At 48.7% G+C, this 24,893-nt stretch overlaps 1 protein-coding gene across 12 annotated transcripts in view; it reads right to left on the bottom strand.

Moving 5' to 3' along the window:
• The window catches only part of PLA2G6 (phospholipase A2 group VI), a 92,289-nt gene that overhangs the window by 53,613 nt on the left and 13,783 nt on the right, over positions 1–24,893 (bottom strand). For all 12 annotated transcript variants that reach the window (XM_044940873.2, XM_044940871.2, XM_044940872.2 and 9 more), the window contains 6 exons: positions 12,053–12,268; positions 10,838–11,021; positions 9,092–9,279; positions 6,495–6,591; positions 5,163–5,345; positions 617–725 (listed from right to left, as the gene is read on the bottom strand). In XM_044940873.2, the coding sequence (XP_044796808.2) occupies positions 617–725; positions 5,163–5,345; positions 6,495–6,591; positions 9,092–9,279; positions 10,838–11,021; positions 12,053–12,268 (977 nt within the window). The remainder of the gene's footprint in view (positions 1–616; positions 726–5,162; positions 5,346–6,494; positions 6,592–9,091; positions 9,280–10,837; positions 11,022–12,052; positions 12,269–24,893) is intronic.

The raw sequence follows: 24,893 nt of genomic DNA, 5'->3' as shown, positions 1-24,893 counted from the left end.
ACACACTATGAGGTATCACCCACAGCAACCTCCACAGCTCCCCAGAACCTTCCAGAGGGCTCCAGGTGGCTGGTAAGGAGGATCTGCTCTTTCCAGCCCGGCAGCCAAGCCTCACCGAGTGAGCACGCAGTGCATACACCGTGCCAGTGTGCAAGGGGGGCACATGTGTCATGCAGCACATGTCAGGGTGCAAGGGGGCACATGTGTCATGCACATGCCTGTGTACAAGCGGGGGGCGGGGGGGCACACGTGTCATACAGCAATGCCCTGGCCTGAGGCTGTTCTTACAAGTGATTCCATCAGTGAATTCTCCAAGAGTGGGGAAGAGGGCTGCTCCCACTGCCTTCCCCACCCCCATCCCAAGTCCTGGCACCCTGAGGTGGGCGTAGGGGTCACAGGGAAGAGGACACTGGTTCGGCAAGCCCCCAGGGGCCTCAGTCTAGTGGTCAGGGCCCCTGTCCTTGGGAACCAGAAGCTTCCCCTCGGGGCCTCCCAGGTGCTCCCTGCAGGGAACAGTTTGGGGGGGTGGACAGGATGCAGGCACCTGATGGCTAGGACCTCCCTCCTCCCTGCACCCCCACCCCCCAACTCTGGTCCCAGAGTGCAGAGCACGTACGTTTGCTGATCCTGGAGGCTATGAATGCAGGGGTTTCTCCAAAGTCATTTGGGGTGTCCACCTCTGCTCCAAACACAATGAGGGCCTTGATCATCTCTATGTTGTCTTTCTGTTGGGGATGGGGGGGGGTGAAATTGGCAACAGCTCAGGGACACGTGGAGAGAAAGGACCTTGGCCTCTTCACCCCACAACCCATCACCTCGGGGGGCCTTTCACCAGGATGGGAAGAGACACTGAAACCCTTCTGACCTCCACCCGCAGTCAATCCCATACTGCAAAGTCTACAGTTGGAAGGCCAGTGCCCTGACAAATAGGCCTATGAGTATCCCTGTAGGTGAGAATCTAAGAACCCAGGTAGAAACTGGAATGACATCCCCCTCCCCCAGCCTGCCAGCTCCTTCTCAAAGGAAGCAATGCATCTATGACCCCTGACCCAGAGACACAGGGACACTGAAGGGTCAGCTGCTGATCGCTTGCAGGAGCAGCAGGAAAGCGTGATCAAGGAAAGGCCTCCCACTGAGTCCAGGGGGCTGGCTGAGTCAGGAAGAAACTGAGCATGTCTTCCCTGATAGCAGCCCCCTCCCCAGAGCATGCGCAGTGAATGTCTGGAGGTGGGGCAGCGGGGCTGGCTGGGCACAGTTCCCAGGACACACCAACAGGCCGGCCGCCAGGAGACCTGAGCGCTGGGCTTACGTCTCTCTCTCGGGTGGATTCCCTTGCCTAAAGCATGAAGAGGTGTGTCTAGAATGCTGTTTTCAAAACGGCTGTTCACACCCCATTAGGAGGTATAGGGGCACAGGTAAAAGTGTTTCAACTATTAGTTATGTATTCCTTCTTCGGTTACCTTTTATTTGTGGCCCTGGTTTACCACCTATGGTGATAATAGAACCGACCCTTCAAGTATCGGTTTGCTGCTGCTACTAAGTCGCTTCAGTCGTGTCTGACTCTGTGAGAACCCACCAGGCTCCTCGGTCTATGGGGTTTTCCAGGCAAGAATACTGGAGTGGGTTGCCATTTCCTTTTCCAGTAAGTATAGGTTTAAGTAAGTTTGAAAGCAAGCCAGGGCTTCTCTGGTAGCTCAGTGGTAAAGCGTCTGCCTACAACGCGGGAGACCCCGGTTCGATCCTGGGTCGGGAAGATCCCCTGGAGAAGGAAATGGCAACCAGTATTCTTGCCTGGAAAATCCCATAGACCAAGGAGCCTGGTAGGCTACAGTCCATGGGATCGCAAAGAGTTGGACATGACTGAGGGACTTCACTTCACTTTCTTTCAAAGTGACTAAGCAGCAGCAGCAAAAGCAAGGCAACTTAAAGCAATGATTAAGTACATCATTATAAAAGCGGTTCATGAATCTGCCAGAAACGGTGCAGATGGAATGCGGGTGATGCAAGAATGGAAGCAGTGGCCTAGGTCAGCACTTCTCAAGGTAGGAACTGTGGACCCCCATGAATACGGAGACACTTTAGAGGGTTCCAGAGCTTAGAACTGTTTCATAAAAATAGCAAGATGCTGTTTGCCTTTATGCAGTGGCTGATTTTTATATAATCGTTTGTTTTCTTTTTGGCTTAGTTGTGGCATGGGGGATCTTTCAGTTGTGAGAAGCAAACTCTTAGGCTTCCCAGGTGGCTCAGTTAAGAATCCATCTGCTAACGCAAGAGACGTGAGTTCAATCCCTAGACTGCAAAGATCCCCCGGAGAGGGAAAGGGCAATCCACTCCAGTATTCTCCCCTGGGAAATCCCAAGGACAAAGGAGCCTGGTGGGCTACAGTCCATGGGGTCACAAGAGTCAGACACAATTTAGCAACTGAACAACAACGTGCAGACTATTATTTGCAGCGTGTGGGATCCAGTTCCTTGACCAGGGATCCAACCCTGGGCCCCCTGTATGGGGAACTCAGGCATCTTAGCCACTGGACCACCAGGGAAGTCCCATGGCTGACTTTTGTACCAACGGTGTAAAAACAACTATGGATAAAACTCCCGGTGCCTTAAGCATGAAGCAAAGCAGTGTCCACAGACTAACTGTTGTCATGGTTTTCTTCTTTGCCACATGCTCAAGTAAAAAGTAAATTCATTCATTAAAAAGCCAGCTTCGGGGGACTTCCCTGGTGCTCCAGTGGTTAAGCCTCAGAACTCCCAATTCAGGGGACACAGGTTCAATCCCCGGTTAGGGAACTAAGATCCCACATGCTGCAAGGTATGGCTAAAAAAAAAAAAAAAGCCAGTCCCTTGATGAAGCACTAAGAAATGTTCATCTTACTACATTCCTACACTGGTGTTTTCAGTGTCATAAAATGGAGAGTGTGCACACGGCGTGTCTGTGGCATAACCAAATACGATGGTTGTCACAGGAAAATTCCCATGTGACTGACTGAGTCGTGAGCGGAACAAGCTGCTTGTTTTTCATGAAGCACTGTTTTCACTTGAGAAACGACTGGCAGGCAAACTACGATTGTTCAGCTTTGGGAATCTAGGAGGCGTTTTCTCAAAAATGAATGCAGTGAGCTGCCACTTCAAGAAAAACAGCTGGCAGTATTTTGTGCCAGTGACAAGACTCAAGCTTTCAAACAAAAACTGGTAAAGTGGTATACACCATGAAGGGCTCCAGTGGTTTCCCCAAATTTAGAAACTGTTCTGATGAAATCTTAGTGATATTTACAAATGTGGGGGGGTGTTGAGACTGTATAATGAAACAAGTCAACATTTGGAAGCTGGGGATACTCAGCAAACTAGTATTTTCCAAAGATGACACGGAATCGTGCATAGGTTAAAAGATCCATGCAAAGTGCAAGAGATGCCAATAGATTTGACTGTAACAAAGTGTGAAAAGTCTAAGGAGATGGCCTAAGAGTGTCCACTGCACTCAACTTGTCAGAAACTACCCCTTGTCAAGTTTTGGTGCAGACCATGAATCTGAGCAAACTCTGGGAGATAGTGAAGGACAGGAGAGCCTGGTGTGCTGCAGTCCATGGGGTCGCAAAGAGTTAGACATGACTTAGTGACTGAATAACAACAAAGAATATCCAAAATTATCTGAAAAGGTACAGTTAACCTATATTTTCCAACTATATGCACATCTATGTGAGGCCAGATTTTCCTCATATTTTTAACACATTCAACAACATACTGCAACAGAATAAATGCAGCAGAAGACTGGAAAATCCATGCCTTCTCTGAAGCCAGGCATTAAAAAGATTTATAAAAATATAAAACAATACCAACTGTTTTCTATTATTTTCTGTTTTGGAAAATAAAGTTGATTTTCCATAAATATGTTACTTACAATAGCATGGGCTTGGTAAATCATTCTTGTTTTTATTTTTTAAATTAAAAAAAAATTCTTTTTCTGTCTTTTCTTCTTTGGCTGCACCAGGTCTTAGCTGCGGCATGCAGGATCTTTGATCTTTGTTGCAGCATACAGAATCTTTAGTTGTGGCATGTGGGATCTAGTTCCTTGACCAAGGGTCAAACCTGCTTTGGGAGCACAGTCTTAGCTACTGGACCACCAGCAAAGTCCTAATCATCGTTATTTTTAAACGAATTCATCAGTATCTTGAAAATCCCTCACTTGTAATTTTTAATATGGTCAATATGGATAGATAAAATTCAAATAAACAAATTCTATGAGATTCTCAATAGTTTTTAAGAGTATAAAAGGATCAGACAGACCAAAAAGTTTGAGAACTGTTCAACTACATAATTCAAAGGGCCCATTCAGTGCTAAAAATGTTCAAAATTCTATTTATAGTTTCAGCCTCTTGGGCAACATCCCCTCTACAATTATGACCTTTGGTATAAAACAGGATGTCTTTGAATTTGTCCTAAATCTACTTCTTGTAGAGTCCCAGAGAGATTTTCTAGTTTATGACTCTAAGACAGTTGAACAGAATTATGGGTACCTATGGTTTATGAATTACGGGTACAATCACACACACACACACCTGTAACAAATAACACTCCCTCCTCTGCATTTAATATGTTCATGCTGTAGTTTTCTAACCAGACTGAAGGTGCTTTAAGGGCAGAAACTGTGCTCTATGATAAACCAACAAAGGTGACCAGTGCCTGCCATGGGCCACCAAGATGTGTAAGCAGGCCTGCCTTCCAGAAGCTTGGAGCCTTCCAGGGAGGTAAGAGTGACATGCAGATGAAATTTGCCCTGATGATGCCAGGATGAGAACGAACATCCTGGGGATGCTCACTCTGTGCCGGGTCTTACACATGCTGCTTAGACATCCCTCATAGAGTTACAGGGTATCTACCACTGAATCCACTCAACACCTCTGCCAAGCGGGTACCGACACCTCCATCCTCCAGATGAGGAAGTCAAGTCTGGCAGAGGTGATGTGAGTTGCCCAGGGCCACAGTCAGTAGCCAGAGCTGTATTTTCCCTTCTCACAGTGTCCAGATGTCACATGGAGGCATGGGAATGAGAGGTCCCAGAGCGCAGAGGAAGCGGTTTTTATTCTGGACTCAGAGGGGGCCCTGCCCTGGCCCGGGTGGTCACCTGACCCCTGCCGCATGGGCAGCCAACCTGGGGCTCACCGACATGGCCAAGTGCAGCGGGGTGTTGCCGTGCTCGCCTCGGGCGTCGGCGTTGGCCCCGTGGGTCAGCAGCACCATGACACAGTCGAAGCGGTTGCGCATGACAGCCACGTGCAGGGCGGTGTTCCCCGCGGAGCTGGTGCCGTTCACGTCGCAACCCCGTTTCAGCAGCAGGCGGGCCATCTATGGAGACAAGAGTCCCGGCCCCAGTCAGCTGGGCGGCTGGAGCGGCTGTGGCCTGTGGCACCTGATGGCACCTGGACACAGCCACATCCTCAGGCCTTGGGCCTCTGGAAAGCTCCAGCAGCAGGAAGAGCCCAGGTGGCAGGTGGCCCCAGACCTTGCCTTCCACACCCCTCAGGAACTAGGGGACAAAAAGCTGAAGACGTGGTGACTTGAAAGGGGCTTCTGGGTCCTTTCCTGGAGTTCACAGGACCCCATCCTTCCCTGCAACGGTTCCTCTGGGCCCTGCCCCAGAACTGCCCCACTCACTATGACCCTGCCTGGGACCCTGCAGAGGTATGACCCCCTCTCCGTGCCTTGGCAACACGCACCCCCGCTCACCAACCGTCCTGGGGGGCCTGGGCTCCGGAACCTGACAGACCTGAGCCCAAAGCTCAGCCTTCCTTCATCCCCACTGTCAGCTGGGAAAGGCCACCACACCCTTCTGCACCTCAGCTTCCTCTGCTGTGAAAATGGGGGTGCGAGTTCCCACTTCACAGAGTGAACAAAAGCCCTACAGGAGGGCCTGACTTGGCATCTAGCTCCCAGCATGGAGGTGCCCACAGCGGCTGGCAGGCTGCTCCCTCCTGGCCCGTCACATCTGCAAGCAGGCCATGACCTTTGAGGGCACCCAGTGCACTGCTGGGCTGTGCTTCCTGGAGATGAGAGATCAGAGGCCTCCATCCTCCTGGGGCTCAGAGTCTGGCGCAGGGACAGGCCTCGGAGGAGACGCTCGGCCAGGCTCCCTGAAGAAGTTAGAGGCGCCGCCATCGCCAGCACCGTCCACCATCTTTGATTTGCAAAGTACTTGACGATTTATGAAGAAATCTTCTCATGCACTGCTTTGCTGACTTCATGGTACCTCCAAAGGTAGGCCATGGACCCCTAGTTCACACACGAGGGAACTACGGAGGGGACACGGTCACCATGCAAGGCCAGGATGTCACCTCTCCTTAGGCTTACCTGCCTGGCGGGCCCACTGCGAGATCAATCCCCTGAGTGTTATCCTCAGAGGCCTCTCAGGAACCCCCTTCCTGTTGGCAGCTAAGGAACAAAGGGCTCCAGGACCCTCAACCCTGCCCACCCAGCTCATCCTTAGACCCTGCCTACCTCTGCGTTCTTGGCCCAGTGGAGGGGGCTGGCTCCATAGCGGGGGTCTTTGCTGTGAATCTGGCTGCTGTCCATGCTGACAATCATTTCAGCACACCTGGGGAGAGAGAAGCCATGTGGGAATGAAGAAGGCTGGCGGGGGCAACCTGATGTTGAAAGAGGTCGTGACTTCATCGACTGGTGAGGGAAAGCTCCTGCAAACAGAGTTGCAACAAAACCAACCAGCAAGCATGTCGTGGCATTTCAATGGTATCCTGAGTCCCTCAAGGCACATCTCAAGCCCCCTCCTCCAGGAAGCCTTCCTTGATGACTTCAGTCAGCAATGATCTCTCTCACTGGTGCTGGCTGCAGTGTTAGACAGGCTTGAGGTTAAGCCCCAGCTTCCTGCTGGTGACCTCTGGAAAGTGGCCCGGCCTGTCTGCAACATGGGAACGGTCCTAACAGGATGGGATGAGGAATAAAGGAGGATTAAAGGATAAAAGATATTCTAGCACCTGGTCCTGGGCCTGGCACACGGCCGCCCTCCATCGTCCCCCCGCCTCCCTGGTGTTTCAAGCAGGGACTGCGTCCTGTAGGAGGCGGTAGGCAGGGTGGTTAAGAGTACAGCTTTCCACTCCTAGACTCATCGGCAGAACTGCACACAGGGGCTTCAGTAGACACTGTACGCCACTGCTGACTGCAGCACTATCCCCAACGGCCAAAAGCTGGAAACAGCCCAAGTCCCCATGGGCAGACGAATGGCTACGCAGGATGTGGGCTAGATTAATACTATGGAGGACTACTCTGCCTTAAAAAGGAGGGGCATTTTGATACCTGCGATGACACTAAGGAAGCTTGAAGACGTTAGGCGAAGTGAAACTGGAGCTTCACAGACCCAGCTCTCTACAAAGCTCAGCTGAGTTGACACCAACAGCAGAGGGGCCTCCAGATTAGGGCTGCGTTGGAATCAGTCCCAGTAGCCCTAACACCTGTGATTCTCAGAGTGCAGCCGCCATGTGGTGGCAGAGGGATGTGCCTCCTGGGGGTCCTAGAGGCGTGTGGCTGCGTGCAAGGCACACTGAGGAGTGAGACAACTGGTGCTGTCTTATGCGCAACGATCCACACGGGAGGCTTGGGATGTGGCTGCGGGTGTCGGAGGAGGAAGCAACCTGGACAAGTGTCTTCCGTAACCTAGAACAAGCAGGTTCCTGGGGCCGCCGTGCCAGCCCTTGAGTATGGGAGAGCATCACCCATCACATGTGCCCATTCAGATCAGCAACTTGGTAACCTGGTGACTAAGCCGGGGCAGGGGGGAGGGTGTTAGGATTGTCTCCAACCATTTGGTCAGGTCTTTCTGAAAGTTCTAGTTTGTCTTGGCTGTGTGAGTTGAGAATCAAGGTAAGGAGGGTTTGCTGAGCTTGGACCAGACCTTTGAGAGGACAGCAAGGCCCTTCAGAGGCCAGCAAGGTGGGTGCAAACCCCAAGGAAGGAAGACTCTGAAGGAGGGTAAGAGTGCCTGCCCTCCACCCGAGGGGGGCCTCTCCCAGTTCTTTCTCAATGCTCATCTAGCACTGAGGTAGATGGAAGATACTGGAAGGCACTGTGTGACTCCTGTGTCCCCTTGACCTGGACTTTCTCTCATCCACCTCTGTAAGCCAGCGCTTAGCACAGTGCCCGGGACTGAGGGACCATCTGACTCATTCACTCGTTCATTCATTCCAGATACTGTACCTGCTTGGTAAGATTTTGAAACAGTCATCTCTTTTACCCGACCCCGCCCACATGCACCACACACACACACACACACACACCAATCATGGAGAATTTTCTTGAGACAGGGCTCTCTAGGGCTGGGGAGAAAGGAACGAATGAATGGTCTAGGGACTCCCCTGGCAGCTAAGACTCCACGCTTCCAGTGCAAGGGGTGCAGGTTCAATCCCTGGCCAGGGAACTAAGGTCCCACAAGCCACATGGCACAATCATAAATAAATAAAACAGCTAACTTCTTTAAAAAAAAAAAAAAAAAAAAAAAAGAGTGGTCCAGAGCTACCCAAGACAAGGCCCTGGCACCTGCGTCTCAGCCGTGCCACCAGCCAGGAAGGAAGGACGCATAAGGTGGACGAGATCTGGGGCCACTATGCTAAATGTTCTTAGGCTTCCAGCTGGGCACAGAAGCCGCAGAGCCCTATAGCCATGAAGGCGCTGTTCAGATCAGACTGAAGGGCTTGGATGGTAGAGGATCTATTCACCCTCCTTCAGGGGAGGGGGGCCTCCTGCACTGGGGCATCACCTGGGGGAGCAGGAAAGGGGAACCCCTTGAAAAGTTTAAGATTTTTTTTCTCCAGTTTGGTAGAGGGAGGTACCTATTCAGAAATTCAGGTGCATCACTGAACAACTGTGAAAGTCCTATTCCTGCACGGTGGAGCTGGTGGACTGAGATTCACACGCCACCACCACTCCCATTTATCAGATATTCATACTTTCTTTGTGGCAGGGCAGCCCCTGGCACTCAGATCTGACGTGCATCTAATGAGGGGGGCCACTGCTCGCCTGAGTGGAAGGACTGGCCACACAGAAAAGAGGCCCAGAGGACCATGCAGGGCAGGGCAGGGTCTTACCCCTTCTGGGAGAACTTCATGGCCGTGTGGATGGGGTAGCCGCCGGGTCCCATGATGTTGCAGCGAGCATTACACAGCAGCAGCACGCGGACCATCTCCTGCTTCCCCAGCTGGCAGGCCAGGTGCAGTGGGGTCAGCCCCTGGTTGTTCACCTGGTTCAGGCCGCCGGACGCGTTCTTCCCTAGGAGCTGACAGCAAGACCGTGGGGTGGGCACAAGAGCCAAACACAGCGAGGCCCCCGACTCGTCCCTCCCCTAACACCCACCACCGTGGCCGTCCCTCTCTGGGGCTTCAGGGGAAGGGAAGAACCCAGTGAGACTCGGTGAGAACCCAGCCAAGAACTTTAAGAGAAGCAACGGAGAAAGGAGGCTCCAGGGGCAGGAAGAAGCTGGCTGTGCCAGTGCTGGCTGGGGCGCTGGTCTGGCCCGACTTTGGCGTGCATGAAAATTTTCTCAATCAGGAAACTTAAAAGCAGGTTGTATCTGGGATGGGCACTGGGGGTCTAGGAGGGAGTAAAAGACTTGCTTTTCACTGTATATCCTTCTATCCTGCCTGAATATTGTTTTGCTCTGTGTAGGTATAATTTCTTTAAAAGAAAACAAAACAAGATACCAGTATTCATAAGATAACTGCAAGGCTTTTATTTCCTTGGTTGTGGCTGAAAATTGTCTCCGTGAGGTTAATTATGACCCCTGTGGGCCCTTGTGATTGGCTGGGTCTGAGAACAGGTTGGGGACCCAACAGGGAAGCTGAGGTGCTGGCATCCAGGCCTGACTCAAGGGCAGTTCTGCCGCTCACAGCTCTGTGGTCCTCCCTGGGCACATTTCTTAACTGCACTGAACCTCGGTCTCCTTGGTGAGGAGAGGACAAGAGCCCCCATCCACAGAGAATTAACTAGAACACATATAACACTGAGTGCAGGGCCAGATGCAAGACCAGCGATGAAGGACAGGTATTGATGAGTGTGTCCCACCCTCTGCTTGGAGCCAGGCTCCATGTGGCACTGTGCTGGGCCCATAGGGGGGTCTCAGTAAGGGTGAAGTTCAACAGTGGGTGCAGAATTCCCTTCCCGCTGAGCACTAATCATAAGACAGGAATCCACATTTTCTGGAATAATGTGGTTCCATTCTAATGCCAAGGGCAGAGACAAGGATATAATCTTTGGAAGAATCTTCTAATTCTAGGCAATAAAATACAGCCCAGTATTCTGTCTCTTCTATCTGATATAGAAGGTAGCTTTTTCGTCACTTGATCTACTCGCCCATAACTTTTATTTTTTATTTTTCTGCCCAGCTAATCAAAACTTTAACAGAAGGGGCCTCTCTGGCACAAATGCCCACAGCAGCCCAATGGAGTTTTATTTGCTTGAGTTCCTGTAAAAAGTTAAGCCCCAGGTCCTGCTGGACCATGGGCACCTCAAGGTAGGAGCTGAAATGCATTTACCCAGCCCAGGGGTCAGGCCTATGGCGGGTGTTTGGGATAAACTGATGGGCGGGTCTGGACTTCGAGCTCAGTTTGCTGGGCTGGAGGACTTTCCCTGGGTGACTGGACCAAAGGGGTCAAGGATGTGTCTCCGTGACAAGCTTGCAGAGGAAAGAGTCGGGTGGGGGGTAGACCCACCATGGAGGAGCTCAGGCCTCAAGGATCAAGGTGGGGCAGTGACACCTGAGCCCAGGGTCCCAAAGACAGCTGTGGGCACCGTAAGGTGTGGCCAGCACCAGTCGCCCTGTCTCCATGCCTGCTCACCTGCAGCACCTGGGAATTGTCACTCTGGACCGCGTAGTGGAACGCGGTCTCTCCGCTGTTGTCGGTGACGTCCATGTTGGCGCGGCAGTGCTGCACAAGCTCCGCCAGGACCTCGGTGTCGCCCTTGCGGCAGGCCAGGTGCAGGGGCGTGCAGCCCTCCTCATTCTCCTTGTTATTTGCGCAGCTGCAGGGGAGGGAGGGCTGGGGGGTGAGGGGTGTGGCACCAAGTGGGCGGGGTGCTGAGAAAGCCAAGGGCACACTCAAGGGAGGTGGGCGAGGAGTCCAAGAGCGTTCGTGCCCTGCTCGAGCCGTCTGGTTCAAACCCAGGGCTGAGTCACCGAGTTATTGTATCAGATGTCATTTTCTCCTCCATTTTTAGTTCAGTGTGCACACCTGTATGAGGGACGTGCCCAAAGGCCACTTCAGCCTGAAGTGAGCAGTGGGGTGGTGTAGAAAGAATCGCAGAAGACAGAAATCTCACCAACCTTGGGCAATTCACTTAAGCTTTTTCTAGGCTTCAATAACCTTATCTACAAAACTATAAAAAATAAAACCTGCCAGGCCTGCCCTAGGAAACGGATAGAACTATTGTGAGATGAAACACCATGACGTCCGGGAACAGGCTGGTTAAGCTGTAAAGGACGGTGAAGGGTTTTGAGCTTTGGGGCTGGGAGCGGAAGCAAGATGTCTGAGGCGGAAAATTGGAGGCATGGCTACCTCAGGGCAGGATGGCGAGCTGGAGTCCGCTGGCCGGCACAGGGTCCTCACCAGGGGTATCCACTGACACGTGTTGGCCGAATGGACATACGAATGAAAGTGCTGCAGCTTTAGAAGGGCAGCCAAGCCTTTGGAAGGAGACACCAAGGCACTGGAGCCTCATCAGCTGAGTGACCTTACAAGACGCATAACCTCTCACTAGAGTGACACTACCTCGTGGGCATGTCGAGAGGATTCAAGTTCATGGTGTATCGAAAACAGTGACCAGGGACCTGGCACCTGGTAGCCACTCCGGAAACGTTTCAGTGCTCTCTGACTTCAGTCAGCATTCCTCCGCTCCAACCCAGAGGCAGTGCGGCCCCCTTCTTAAGTCAAATGTTCTGGGCCACCTCTGATGCTATGGAGGGAACTGAGGCAGGGCTGAGAACTCCCCATCCCCACACCCAGTGTCTCCAGGGTCCTGCCCTCCTGCCCCACCTGGTCAGGTCCCCCGCCCACCTGATGATGCGGCTGTGATGGAAGCACTCTCGGATGCCCAACTCCACCGCCAGGTGGGCCACCGACCAGCTGGGGTGGCTGCGGATGAGGTCGGTCAGCTGCTGTAGGACCTCAGCTTGCAGGATGTGGGTGGAGCTCTCGTAGAAGGGTGGCAACTGGGAAGAATACTGCTGGAAGTTCACCAGGGCATCAGCCTCTATCTCCAGCTGGAAGAGTCTGAGGAGCCAGGACAGAGGAGGAAGACATGAACATGAGCCAGAAGAGGCCCTCAGCCCATGCCCTTGATGGAATCCGAAGACTTGCGTCCCCTCAAACAGGTCCCTGCCTGCTTCCAGGTGTGGACTGACCTGCTCCAGCTGGACTCTCCTTCCTCCCACACACACCCTTACATGGAAGTGGTGCTGCCTTTTTATCTGAAAAGATTTCCTGTCTTTTCTTTCTTTTTTAAAAAATAACATCACATGTATTTCCACAAGCACTGCTGCATATCCATGGCCCAGCATGTAATCAAAACTCACCAGGCCCATGAGGAGATAAGAAAATATGAAAGAAAACTAACAGAAACAATACACAACAGAAACAGATCTATAAATAGGGGTGGGGTGGAGCTGCAAACACTGAAGCTATCTGATACAGACAAAATAACTGTGATAATATTCAAGAGGGCAAAACAGACAATTTTGGCAAATCACCTTAAACTATTAAAAACAAGAACCAATCAAGTGGAAATTGAAGAACTGACAAATACAATAGCCAAAATTAAGAGCCCAGTGGCTAGGCAGAATAGCAGATTGGACAACGCTGAATAGAAAATTAGTGAAAAGGAAGATAGGTCAGAAGAGAGTAAACAGAATAAAACATGGAGAGATAAATCTTAGAAAATACAGGAAAATAGATAAAAGACATAGAAACCCCATGGCAAGAGGAGCTTGGCAGGCTACAGTCTGTGGGGTCACGAAGTCGGACGTGACTCAGTGACTAAGCACATAGACTATATAATGAAAAGATCTTGCACACAGATAGGGGGAGCCACAAAAATGGAATAGAAAAAGAATTATATAAGACCTTTCTGGTGGTACAGTGGATAAGAGTCTGCCTGTCAATGCAGGGGACATGGGTTCAATCCCTGGTCTGAGAAGATTCTACCTGCTGCGGACCAACTAAACCTATGTGCCACGATTACTGAACCTGTGCTCTAGAGCCCATGAGTGGCAACTACTGAGCCTTTCTGCTGCAACTATTGGAGCCCAGGCACTAGAACCTGTGCCTCACAACAAGAGAAGCCACCACAATGAGAAGCCCACTCACCACAACTAGAGAGCGGCACCCTCCCTCTGCAACGAGAGAAAGTCTGTACGCAGCAACGAGACCCAATGCAACCAAAACCAGAACTGGTTCATTAATGTTTTTAAAAAGAAAGAGAACTGTATGAAACCACACTTGAAGAGTTAATGACTATGAACTTTCCAAAACTGGTGGAAGGCATTATTCCATCAATTTAAAATATCCAATATATATAGGATATAAAATATCCTATATCCTAAATTACTAATCTACCCCCCTCACCAAATCCACACTTATACTCCTCCCACTGAGCCACTGAGCAGTGTCTTTATTCTTTAATCTTCTCTTGTGGCTCAGATGATAAAGGGTCTGCCAGCAATGCAGGAGACCCAGTTTTGATCCCTGGGTCAGGAAGATCGCCTGAGAAGGGAATGGCTACCCACGCCAGTATTCTTGCCTGGAGAATTCCATGGACAGAGGAGCCTGGTGGGCTACAGTCCATGGGACTGCAAAAAGTCAGACACAACTGAGCAACTTTCTTTCACTTTTTACCTTTTAATTTGGCTTTGTAACTGCTTTACAAAGACAGTATGATGGAAGCCAGGCTTCAGCAATATGTGAACCGTGAACTTCCTGATGTTCAAGCTGGTTTTAGAAAAGGCAGAGGAACCAGAGATCAAATTGCCAACATCCGCTGGATCATGGAAAAAGCAAGAGAGTTCCAGAAAAACATCTACTTCTGCTTTACTGACTATGCCAAAGCCTTTGACTGTGTGGATCACAATAAACTGTGGAAAATTCTGAAAGAGATGGGAATACCAGACCACCTGATCTGCCTCTTGAGAAATTTGTACGCAGGTCAGGAAGCAACAGTTAGAACTGGACATGGAACAACAGACTGGTTCCAAATAGGAAAAGGAGTTCGTCAAGGCTGTATATTGTCACTCTGCTTATTTAACTTCTATGCAGAGTACGTCATGAGAAACGCTGGACTGGAAGAAACACAAGCTGGAATCAAGATTGCTGGGAGAAATATCAATAACCTCAGATATGCAGATGACACCACCCTTATGGCAGAAAGTAAAGAGGAACTCAAAAGCCTCTTGATGAAAGTGAAAGTGGAGAGTGAAAAACTTGACTTAAAGCTCAACATTCAGAAAACGAAGATCATGGCATCCGGTCCCACCACTTCATGGGAAATAGATGGGGAAACAGTGTCAGACTTTATTTTTCTGGGCTCCAAAATCACTGCAGATGGTGACTGCAGCCATGAAATTAAAAGACGCTTACTCCTTGGAAGGAAAGTTATGACCAATCTAGATAGCATATTGAAAAGCAGAGACATTACTTTGCCAACAAAGGTTCGTCTAGTCAAGGCTATGGTTTTTCCTGTGGTCATGTATGGATGTGAGAGTTGGACTGTGAAGAAGGCTGAGCGCCGAAGAATTGATGCTTTTGAACTGTGGTGTTGGAGAAGACTCTTGAGAGTCCCTTGGACTGCAAGGAGATCCAACCAGTCCCTTCTGAAGGAGATCAGCCCTGGGATTTCTTTGGAAGGAATGATGCTAAAGCTGAAACTCCAGTACTTTGGCCACCTCATGTGAAGAGTTGACTCATTGGAAAAGACTCTGATGCTGGGAGGGATTGGGGGCAGGAGGAGAAGGGGACGACAGAGGATGAGATGGCTGGATGGCATCACTGACTTGATGGACGTGAGTCTGAGTGAACTCCGGGAGTTAGTGATGGACAGGGAGGCCTGGCGTGCTGCGATTCATGGGGTTGCAAAGAGTTGGACACGACTCTGCGACTGATCTGATCTGATCTGATGCTATCCTAGTTTCTAGACCAAGGCTTTCAGAGACTGGAAGCCTCTATCTCTTTTTTCTTGGTACTCAACCATCACACTGCAGGGAAGCTGAAGCACTTATGTGGATGACTCTTAGCCTTGAAACCTTAACCCTGAATGAACTCCCAGTCAATAGCCAGCACCAACTTGCCAGTTGTTAGTCATCTTAGAACTAGATCATGCAGTCAAGTCACCCCAGATAATACCATGTATTGAGTTGGCCAAAAAGTTCATTTGGGTTCAAACGTACTTTTTGGCCAACCCAATAGAATCAAACTGAGCCTTTCCCATTAAGGTGTGCTCAACTCATGGATTTGCGGGCTAAATAACAATGGCACCCCACTCCAGTACTCTTGCCTGGAAAATCCCATGGGCAGAGGAGCCTGGTAGGCTGCAGTCCATGGGGTCGCGAAGAGTCGGACACGACTGAGTGACTTCCCTTTCACTTTTCACTTTCCTGCATTGGAGAAGGCAATGGCAACCCACTCCAGTGTTCTTGCCTGGAGAATCCCAGGGACGGGGGAGCCTGGTGGGCTGCCGTCTATGGGGTCGCAGAGAGTCGGACACGACTGAAGCGACTTAGCAGTAACATACTGTTTTAAGCCACTAAGTTTTGGAGGAGTCTGTTGCATAGTAATAACAGAGAGTAACATATATTGGTCAACATATTATAATGTGGCGATAACTGACACATGTGCCACGTTATAGCTGCTAAAAACAAAATGCAAAGAGAAAACATTTAAAAAAAGGAAAGAGGAAAAAGGTTATCTTCAGAAGGCAAGCATGAGACTCAACAATGAAGCTCAACAAGCTCAACAATGGAATGAGATAATGAGATGACATCCTTAAAGAATTAAAAGAAAATAAATGGCATTAAGAATTCTACACCCAGAAAAAAATTTCAAGTATGAATTTGAAATTAAAATATTTCACCAAACAAAGGATAAAAAGAGAGAGAAAAGCAAACAGGTTGACCATTTCATTAGTGGACCCAAACAAAAGGAAATATAAATGGATTCTCTTCAGGCAGAAGGATCTTGACCCTAGGTGGGTGGTCAAAGAGGCAGGAAAAAAAAAAAAATTAAGCACCATAAAAATAGTAAATATGGGAATGAATCTAAATAAATACTGAGAGTATAATGTCTTATTGGATTTAAATTAAAAATACTATAAAAATAATAGATGGCATAGAAGTCTTGATGGGGATAAATGGAGTTAAAGGGTTCTAAGACCCCTTTATTGTTCTGGAAGATGTCAAAGTGCCAATTATAGTTCTGTAGGGTCAAGGATCATCAAAAAAGCAAGAGAGTTCCAAAAAGAACATCTATTTCTGCTTTATTGACTATGCCAAAGCCTTTGACTGTGTGGATCACAATAAACTGTGGGAAATTATGAAACAGATGGGAATACCAGACCACCTCACCTGCCTCTTGAGAAATCTGTATGCAGGTCAGGAAGCAACAGTTAGAAGTTGACATGGAACAACAGACTGGTTCCAAATAGGAAAAGGAATACGTCAAGGCTGTATATTGTCACCCTGCTTATTTAACTTATATGCAGAGTACATCATGAGAAACGCTGGGCTGAATGAAGCACAAGCTGGAATCAAGACTGCTGGGAGAAATATCAGTAACCTCAGATACACAGATGACACCACCACAGAAAGTGAAGAAGAACTGAAGAGCCTCTTGAAAAAAGTGAAAGACAAGAGTGAAAAAGCTGGCTTAAAGCTCAACATTCAGAAAACAAATTTCATGGCATCTGGTTCCATCACTTCATGGCAAATAGATGGAGAAACAGTGGAAACAGTGGCAGACTTTATTTTTTGGGGCTCCAAAAGCACTGCAGATGGTGACTGCAGCCATGAAATAAAAAGACGCTTACTCCACTTACTCCTTGGAAGAAAAGTTTTGACCAACCTAGACAGCATATTAAAAAACAGAGACATTACTTTACCAACAAAGGTCCATCTAGTCAAGGATATGGTTTTTCTAGTAGTCATGTATGGATATGAGAGTTGGACTATAAAGAAAGCTGAGCACAGGAGAATTGATGCTTTTGAACTGTGGTGTTGGAGAAGACTCTTGAGAGTCCCTCAGACTGCAAGGAAATCCAACCAGTCCATCCTAAAGGAAATCAATCCTGAATGTTCATTGGAAGGACTGATGTTGAAGCTGAAGCTCCAATACTTTGGCCATCTGATGCGAAGAGCTGACTCATTGGAAAAGACCCTGATGCTGGGAAAGGTTGAAGGTGAGAGGAGAAGGGGATGACAGAGGATGAGATGGTTGGATGGCATCACCAACTCAATGGACATGAGTCTGAGTAAACTCCAGGAGTTGGTGATGGACAGGGAGGCCTGGCATGCTGCAGTCCATGGGGTCGCAAAGAGTCAGATACGACTGAGCAACTGAACTGAACTGAACTGAACTGAAGGTCAAGGATGTATGTTACAATCTCTAGGGTTCTATCAAGAATTGTGAAGGGTTTCAGATTTTACCCTAGTTGCAAACTAACAAGTGAGTCTGACAGTTTCATGGATGCTGACAGAAGACTCAAGATTCCTGGATCAAAGACACAGGGCAACTTATTATTCACAGCAATAGCATTTGTGCCAGAGGATCAGCATTTGCGCCAATTCTCTGGGATCCATTTCCCAGAGGGTGACATGAAGAGGGTCAGGTGACACCTGCTCATGTTGCCTTAGAAGAGAGAAACCCTGAGTGCAGGGAACTTGAATCTGTTAAAAATCATCAATGAGAACATCTGTCTAAGCTTTGCTCTGGAGGAAAATATTATCTTGATTACACAGTAGAGTAAGCAAACCTACACTTTGCTGTAGAAAAAGAACCTGCCTCTATCTTCCACGGCTGTTCACAAGACAAACATCCTTGCGAAGTTAGAGTGGAACAAAGGCAGTCAGAGGCTCTGCTTGTAAGATGTACAGAAACACAAAAGGCCCATGGAGAACTACCTCCCAAAAGATATCATTAAAAGATAATAATAGAGTACAGATTTCCAAGCTGATAGAGATGGGTAAAATGGAATAAGAAGAAGAAAACATTCAATCATGAATTGCAAAAGCACTATGCTAAGTGAAAAAAGTCAGATTCATAAGACTACAGGCTGTATGATTAAAATTAAAGCTCTCAGAAAGCTGGGAATAAAAAGGAACATTCACAATGCAACAGAACAACACACGGAACCAACAAAGGTGTGTATCACTTTTGAATCCTGCAACTTTACTAAATTCATAGATTAGCTCTAGTAATTTTTCTAGGGTGTGTATCTGGAATCATGCTCATCCTCTTGCTCAGTCGTTAAGACACATCCAACTCTTAAGATCCCATGGACTGTAGCCCACCAGGCTCCTCTGTCGATGGGATTTCCCAGACAAGAATACTGGAGTGGGTGGCCATTTCCTTCTTCAGGGAATCTTTCCGACCCAAGGATCAAACTCACATCTCCTGCATTGGTAGGTGGATACTTTACCACTTAATCCACACAAGTGCTAAAGAATCCACACAATCTTGAAATACAGACATACAAAATACCCCTGCCAAAACGCTGTAAGGAAAAGAACTTTATGTTTTAAATGTTCAAGACAGCTGAGCAGGTAGTTGCCCAAAGAGGACTGCCAATTGGTCCATCAACATATCGAAGGGGCTCAACTGCATATGTCATCAAGAAAAGGCAAGTTAAAACCGTAATTATGTACTACAGATCCAATGGATCAGAGGATGTGACGCAACAGGAAATCTCACTTGCTGCTGGTAGAATATGAGATGGGCATTATTCATGGACGTTGAGAATATGTACTGCATCGACCCAGCAATTCCACTCCTGGATAGATGCCCAGCAGAAATACAGGCATGTATGCACCAAAACCAGAGACAACCCAAACATCTGACAATACCAACAGATACATAAAGTCAGGCTGAAGTTACACAATGGGATTCCACTGCACTGAAAAGGACTGACACAGCAACGTGCAAAACGCAAACCTCCAGGCAAATGCTGGTCAAAGAAGCCAGACACAAAAGCAGTTATAAAAGTCAGATTAATGATCACCTTGGGGCAGGGGGGAAGAGGGTCTTCCGGGGTGCTGCAATGTTCTACTTCTTGACAAGGGTGGTGTGATTTGTCACAAATACCTCAGTAGCCATCACTCCTGGGTATATAGCCAAAGAAAATGAAAGCACTAATTCAAAAAGATACATGTGCACCAACGCTCATGGCAGCATCATTTACAACTGCCAAGATATGGAAGAAACCTATGTGTGCATCGACAGATGAACAATGGAATACTACTCAGCCATAAAAAAGAATGAAATTCTGCCGTTTGCAACAAGGGTGGACCTATAAAGCATTATGCTTAGTGAAATAAGTCAGACAGAGAAAGACAAACATAAGACGTTATCACTTATCTATAGAATCTAAAAAATAAAACAAATGAATGTATGTATCAAAACAGAAACAGATTTATGGATGCAGAGAACAAACTATTGGTTACCACTGGGGAGCATGCAGAGAGGAGGGGCAAAATAGGGGAAGGGGATTAAGGGATACAGAAAACTACATTTAGGGACTCCACAGTGGTCCAGTGGTTAAGAATTTCTCTTGCAATGCAGTGGACACAGGTTTCATCCCTGGTCGGGGAACTAAGATCCCACATGTCACGGGGCAACTAAGCCCCCATGCCACAACTAAGACCTGCTGCTGCTGCTGCTGCTGCTAAGTCGCTTCAGTCGTGTCCGACTCTGTGCGACCCCAGAGACGGCAGCCCACCAGGCTCCCCCGTCCCTGGGATTCTCCAGGCAAGAACACTGGAGTGGGTTGCCATTGCCTTCTCCAATGCAGGAAAGTGAAAAGTGAAAGGGAAGTCGCTGAGTCTTGTCCAACTCTTAGCGACGCCATGGACTGCAGCCTACCAGGCTCCTCTGCCCATGGGATTTTCCAGGCAAGAGCACTGGAGTGGGGTGCCATTGCCTTCTCTGAACTAAGACCTAGTGTGGCTAAATAAATAAATATTAAAAAAATAATTATGCATAAAATAGATGGCAACAAGGATATATTATACAGCACAGGGAAATAAATTCACTGTTTTGCAATAACTTTAAATGGATTACAGTCTATAAATATATTGAACCACTATGTCATAAACCTGAAACTGTAAATCAAGTAGACTTAAAAAAAAAAGATCCAGAAAATAAAAAAACAAAGAGAACAAACAGGAGGAGAGGAAATGATGGTGAAATACGTCAAACAGGAAAACTGCCTGAATGCGGGCCATACCTGAGGGGGAACATGGAGTTAAGGAGATTTTTTTTTTTAAAGCTTATTTGTACATCAATAGGAAATATCTAGTGAAGAGGGGGGAATTATGTGGGAGAGAGAAGAAAGAACTGGTGAACTGATGTCCTGACACGGAGAGGAGACGATGATCTGGAGGCGGGAAGGGGCTCGGTCAGATGCACGGCTGGCGTGTCTCGAGTCACGACGGGGATGGGCCTGGATGTGGGTACAGGTTGGGGTTGACGGGGTGGAGGGAGCTCTTCTTCTTTTCCCCTGGTTTCTGCTTTCTCAGTGAGACAGAAGCCAGGTCATCAGAGCACAGAGAGGAGGGACTGGAGGCGGAGGAGGGAGGACCAGACGCGCCTTCCAAGAGAACCAGAGAGTTTCTTTATTAATCTGGAGGCCCTAGGTCTTAGTCGTGGCATGGGGGCTTGGTTATCTCATGGCATCCCGACCAGGGATGGAACCGGTGTCCTCCGCATTGCAAGGGAGATTCTTAACCACTGGACCACTAGGAAAGTCCCTACGTGTAGGCTTGCCAAACGCACAGGCTCTCATCCAGCCCATCCACCCTGAGATCTGAAAGTGAGAGTGGTCAGTGTGGAGGGGTGTTCCTCCAGCCATGGTGGAGAACTGGAATTAACTTGTGTTGGGGTTTTGCCAAGTAAACATGATGAACAGAGAGCACAACAGGAAAGCAGAGTGTATGCAAGTGTGTGAAGATAATGATGTGCTGCGGGGCTTACACTAGGTAAGGAGTGAAATTTGGAAAACTCAGCAGTGGCCACAGGAATGGAAAAGGTCAGTTTTCATTCCAATCCCAAAGAAAGGCAATGCCAAAGAATGCTCAAACTACTGCACAGTTGCACTCATCTCACACGCTAGTAAAGTAATGCTCAAAAATCTACAAGCCAGGCTTCAACAGTACGTGAACCGTGAACTTCCAGAAGTTCAAGCTGGTTTTAGAAAAGGCAGAGGAATCAGAGATCAAATTGCCAACATCCACTGGATTATCGAAAAAGCAAGAGAGTTCCGGAAAAATATCTACTTCTGCTTTATTGACTATACCAAAGCCTTTAACTCTGTGGACCACAACAAACTCTGGAAACTTCTGAAAGTGATGGGAATACCAGACCACCTCACCTGCTTCTTGAGAAATCTGTATGCAGGTCAGGAAGCAACAGTTAGAACTGGACATGGAACAACAGACTGGTTCCAAATTGGGAAAGGAGTATATCAAGGCTGTATATTGTCACCCTGCTTATTTAACTTATATTCAGAGTACATCATGAGAAACACTGGGCTGCATGAAGCACAAACTGGAATCAAGATTGCCAGGAGAAATATGAATAACCTCAGATATGCAGATGACACGAACCTTATAGCAGAAAGCAAAGAACTAAAGAGCCTCTTGATGAAAGTGAAAGAGGAGAGTGAAAAAGTTGGCTTAAAATTCAACATTCAGAAAACTAGGATCATGGCATCCGGTCCCATCATTTCATGGCAAATACAAGGGGAAACAGTGACAGACTTTATTTTTTTGGGCTCCAAAATCACTGCAGATAGTGACTTCAGCCATGAAATTAAAAGATGCTTGCTCCTTGGAAGAAAAGTTATGACCAACCTAGACAGCATATTAAAAAGCAGAGACATTACTTTGCCAACAAAGGTCCATCTAGTCAAGGCTATGGTTTTTCCAGTAGTCATGTATGGATGTGACAGTTGGACCATAAAGAAAGCTGAGCGCTGAAGAACTGATGCTTTTGAACTGTGGTGCTGGAGAAGACTCTTGAGAGTCCCTTGGACTGCAAGGAGATCCAACCAGTCCATCCTAAGGGAGATCAGTCCTGGGTGTTCATTGGAAGGACTGATGTTGAAGCTGAAACTCCAATACTTTGGCCACTTGATGTGAAGAACTGACTCATTTGAAAAGATCCTGATGCTGGGAAAGATTGAGGGCAGGAGGAGATGGAGACAACAGAGGATGGCATGATAGAGGATGACAGGTTGGATGGCATCACTGACTCAATGGACATAAGTTTGAGTAAACTCGAGGAGTTGGTGATGGGACAGTGAGGCCTGGCGTGCTGTAGCCCATGGGGTTGCAAAGAGTCAGACACGACTGAGCAACTGAACTGAACTGAACTGAAGGAGTGAAATTCACAATAGGCGTGGGGACGGTAAAAAGGTGGCAGGGTCCTTGCCTCATCTGCAGGGGGACACCAGGCATTCAGAGTACCAGAGGGAAGAAGCAGATAAGTCAGGAGGCAGAGGTCAGAAAGTGGGATGCTTGGCATTTGTATCTATGGAAGAGTGGGCTGTTACTGGTGATGACTGGGCTCAGGCCAGGAGCCAAGAGCCCTGGGTGTTAGGCGTGGCACCCTGTGAATGAAACAGTCACCAAGAGCCAAGCCAGGAGCAGTGATGGTGCGAGGCAGGTCCGAGCCACGGGCTCACGTCTTCGAGGGTCTGGGGGAGATGCTGCCGCTAGGGGAGAGAGTGGGTCTTAGCCTAGGATGCGGTGCACTTCATGACTGATGGGCAAAGAGGACACCACCCCACTTCCAGTCCCAGTGGGAGGGAACCTGGGAGGGAAAACTCTTGGGAGGCCTGCAGAGAAGCAGCGCCCTCGGGTGGAGTCAGGTCCAGGTTAGAACAAGGAAGTGAAAGAAAGATCTGGAGAAAAGGGGAGGATCTAGCAGACACATGGGGCAGTATTTTTTCTCTCTTCTAGAACTGAGCCTGCAGACTAAAGCACCCTGGCATCAGTGTGGGAAAGCCTCTGCTTTGGTGGAAGGGGCCTGTGGAAAAGGGGGCCCCTTATCCAGGGGGCCTGTGATTTAGGAAATGGCAGGCAAATGCATGGATATGCATTTAGTGGGGGGACAGGGAACCCTGAGACTCTCAAGGGGGTCCTGGAATGAAAAATGGCCAAGAACCATTGGGTTAGAGGGGTTTCTAACTCTCTCCCTTCTCCCTCCCTCAGTGACTTTGCTCTGATGCGCTCTCAGGCCTTCTCCTGTTGAAATCTTGCTCGCCCTCCCAGGCCATCTCTAACCCAAGCACCCCAGAGAAGCCTTTCCCATCTCTCCTGTCACATACACTTTGACCTTCAGTGGTCACAGGTTGGTCCATCCATTCAACCAAAGTTTACTGCTGTGTAGTTGTTCAGTTGTGTTTGACTCCTTGAGACCCATGGACTGTAGCCCGCCAGGCTCCTCTGGCCATGGGGTTCTCCAGGCAAGAATACTGGAGTGGGTTGTCATTTCTTTCTTCAAAGAGTATATACAGAAACCAGGGAAAGGTAGACGGTAGGTACACTGAAGCCGCGCCCGCTTTGCATCACCTCCTCTGAGATGGTAACAGTGTTAAATGTTGTTCTTATTGTAACCTTCATTCACAGACAGACAGCAAAGTTTCATAGATGGATGGTTGTAGTTCAGCGGACCTCCGAGGACAGAGCCCCAGGGTTCAAACATCTGCCAAGTACTGGATACTAGCTGGGCGTTAACAGAAATGACTCAGACCCAGGCCCTGTCCTTCCTGAGCTCTGCGGGCTGGTGGGGGAGACAGATGGGCAATCTAAAACAAGAGGGATGGACAGAAATTCAGGCAGTGGTGAGGGAGAAGAGAAGGGTAAGCACAAGCTCATAGAGCAGGTGCCCGAGAGTCGTGGGCCAAGGAGTATGGGGAGAGCGCCAGGGCAAAGAGAAAGTATAGCGAGGTGAGGTCTGTACAGGGAACACGAGTCTCACATAAGCCTGTTAGGACATTCAGTCCACTGAATGCAGGTCCTACTCCACCTTTTCTGGCCACTGCCTGAGCTCCTAGAGGGCACAGACCTGCCCTTGGTGGAGACAGGCTATGGACTGGATAAACAGTGAACGGGTAAACCTCAGGGTGTGTGTCCAGGCAAAGTCCCAGCACAGAGGGCCTCAAAAGTCAACCCCCTGGGGGCCCACCCCTAGGGGGAAGTCAACCCCCTTCCCTGGTGGTCCAGTGGCTAAGACTTCATGCTCCCAGGGCAGGGACTCTGGGTTCGATCCCTGGTCAGGGAACTAGATCCTACATGCAGCAATCAAGAGTTCACATGCCGCAACTAAGACACAGTGCAGCCAAATAAATAATTAGAAAGAAAAAAAAAACCTCAGTCCCCTTTTGAGAAGAGAAGGTCACGTGTCACATGTGCTTTGATCATTCCTCCCAGGATTCCAGGGAAGTGCAGCCCTGCTTCTGCTGGGATACCAGTGGGAGGCTGGCGGGGCTCATCAAGGACCATATGTCACAAGTCAGTGTCAGCAGCAAATGATTAACTCGTACCAGGAAGAGAAGTATGGACGTTATCACAATGTACACAGCGGCGCTACAGGTGACCACCGTGGGGCTCACCCCAGAAGAGCCAGACGCCTGGCCCAT

This window comes from Bubalus bubalis, chromosome 4, assembly GCF_019923935.1.
Source record: "Bubalus bubalis isolate 160015118507 breed Murrah chromosome 4, NDDB_SH_1, whole genome shotgun sequence".
Taxonomy (NCBI): Eukaryota; Metazoa; Chordata; class Mammalia; order Artiodactyla; family Bovidae; genus Bubalus; species Bubalus bubalis.
The sequence above is the reverse complement of the archived record's forward strand: the minus strand, read 5'-3'. Positions and strand labels throughout refer to the sequence as shown.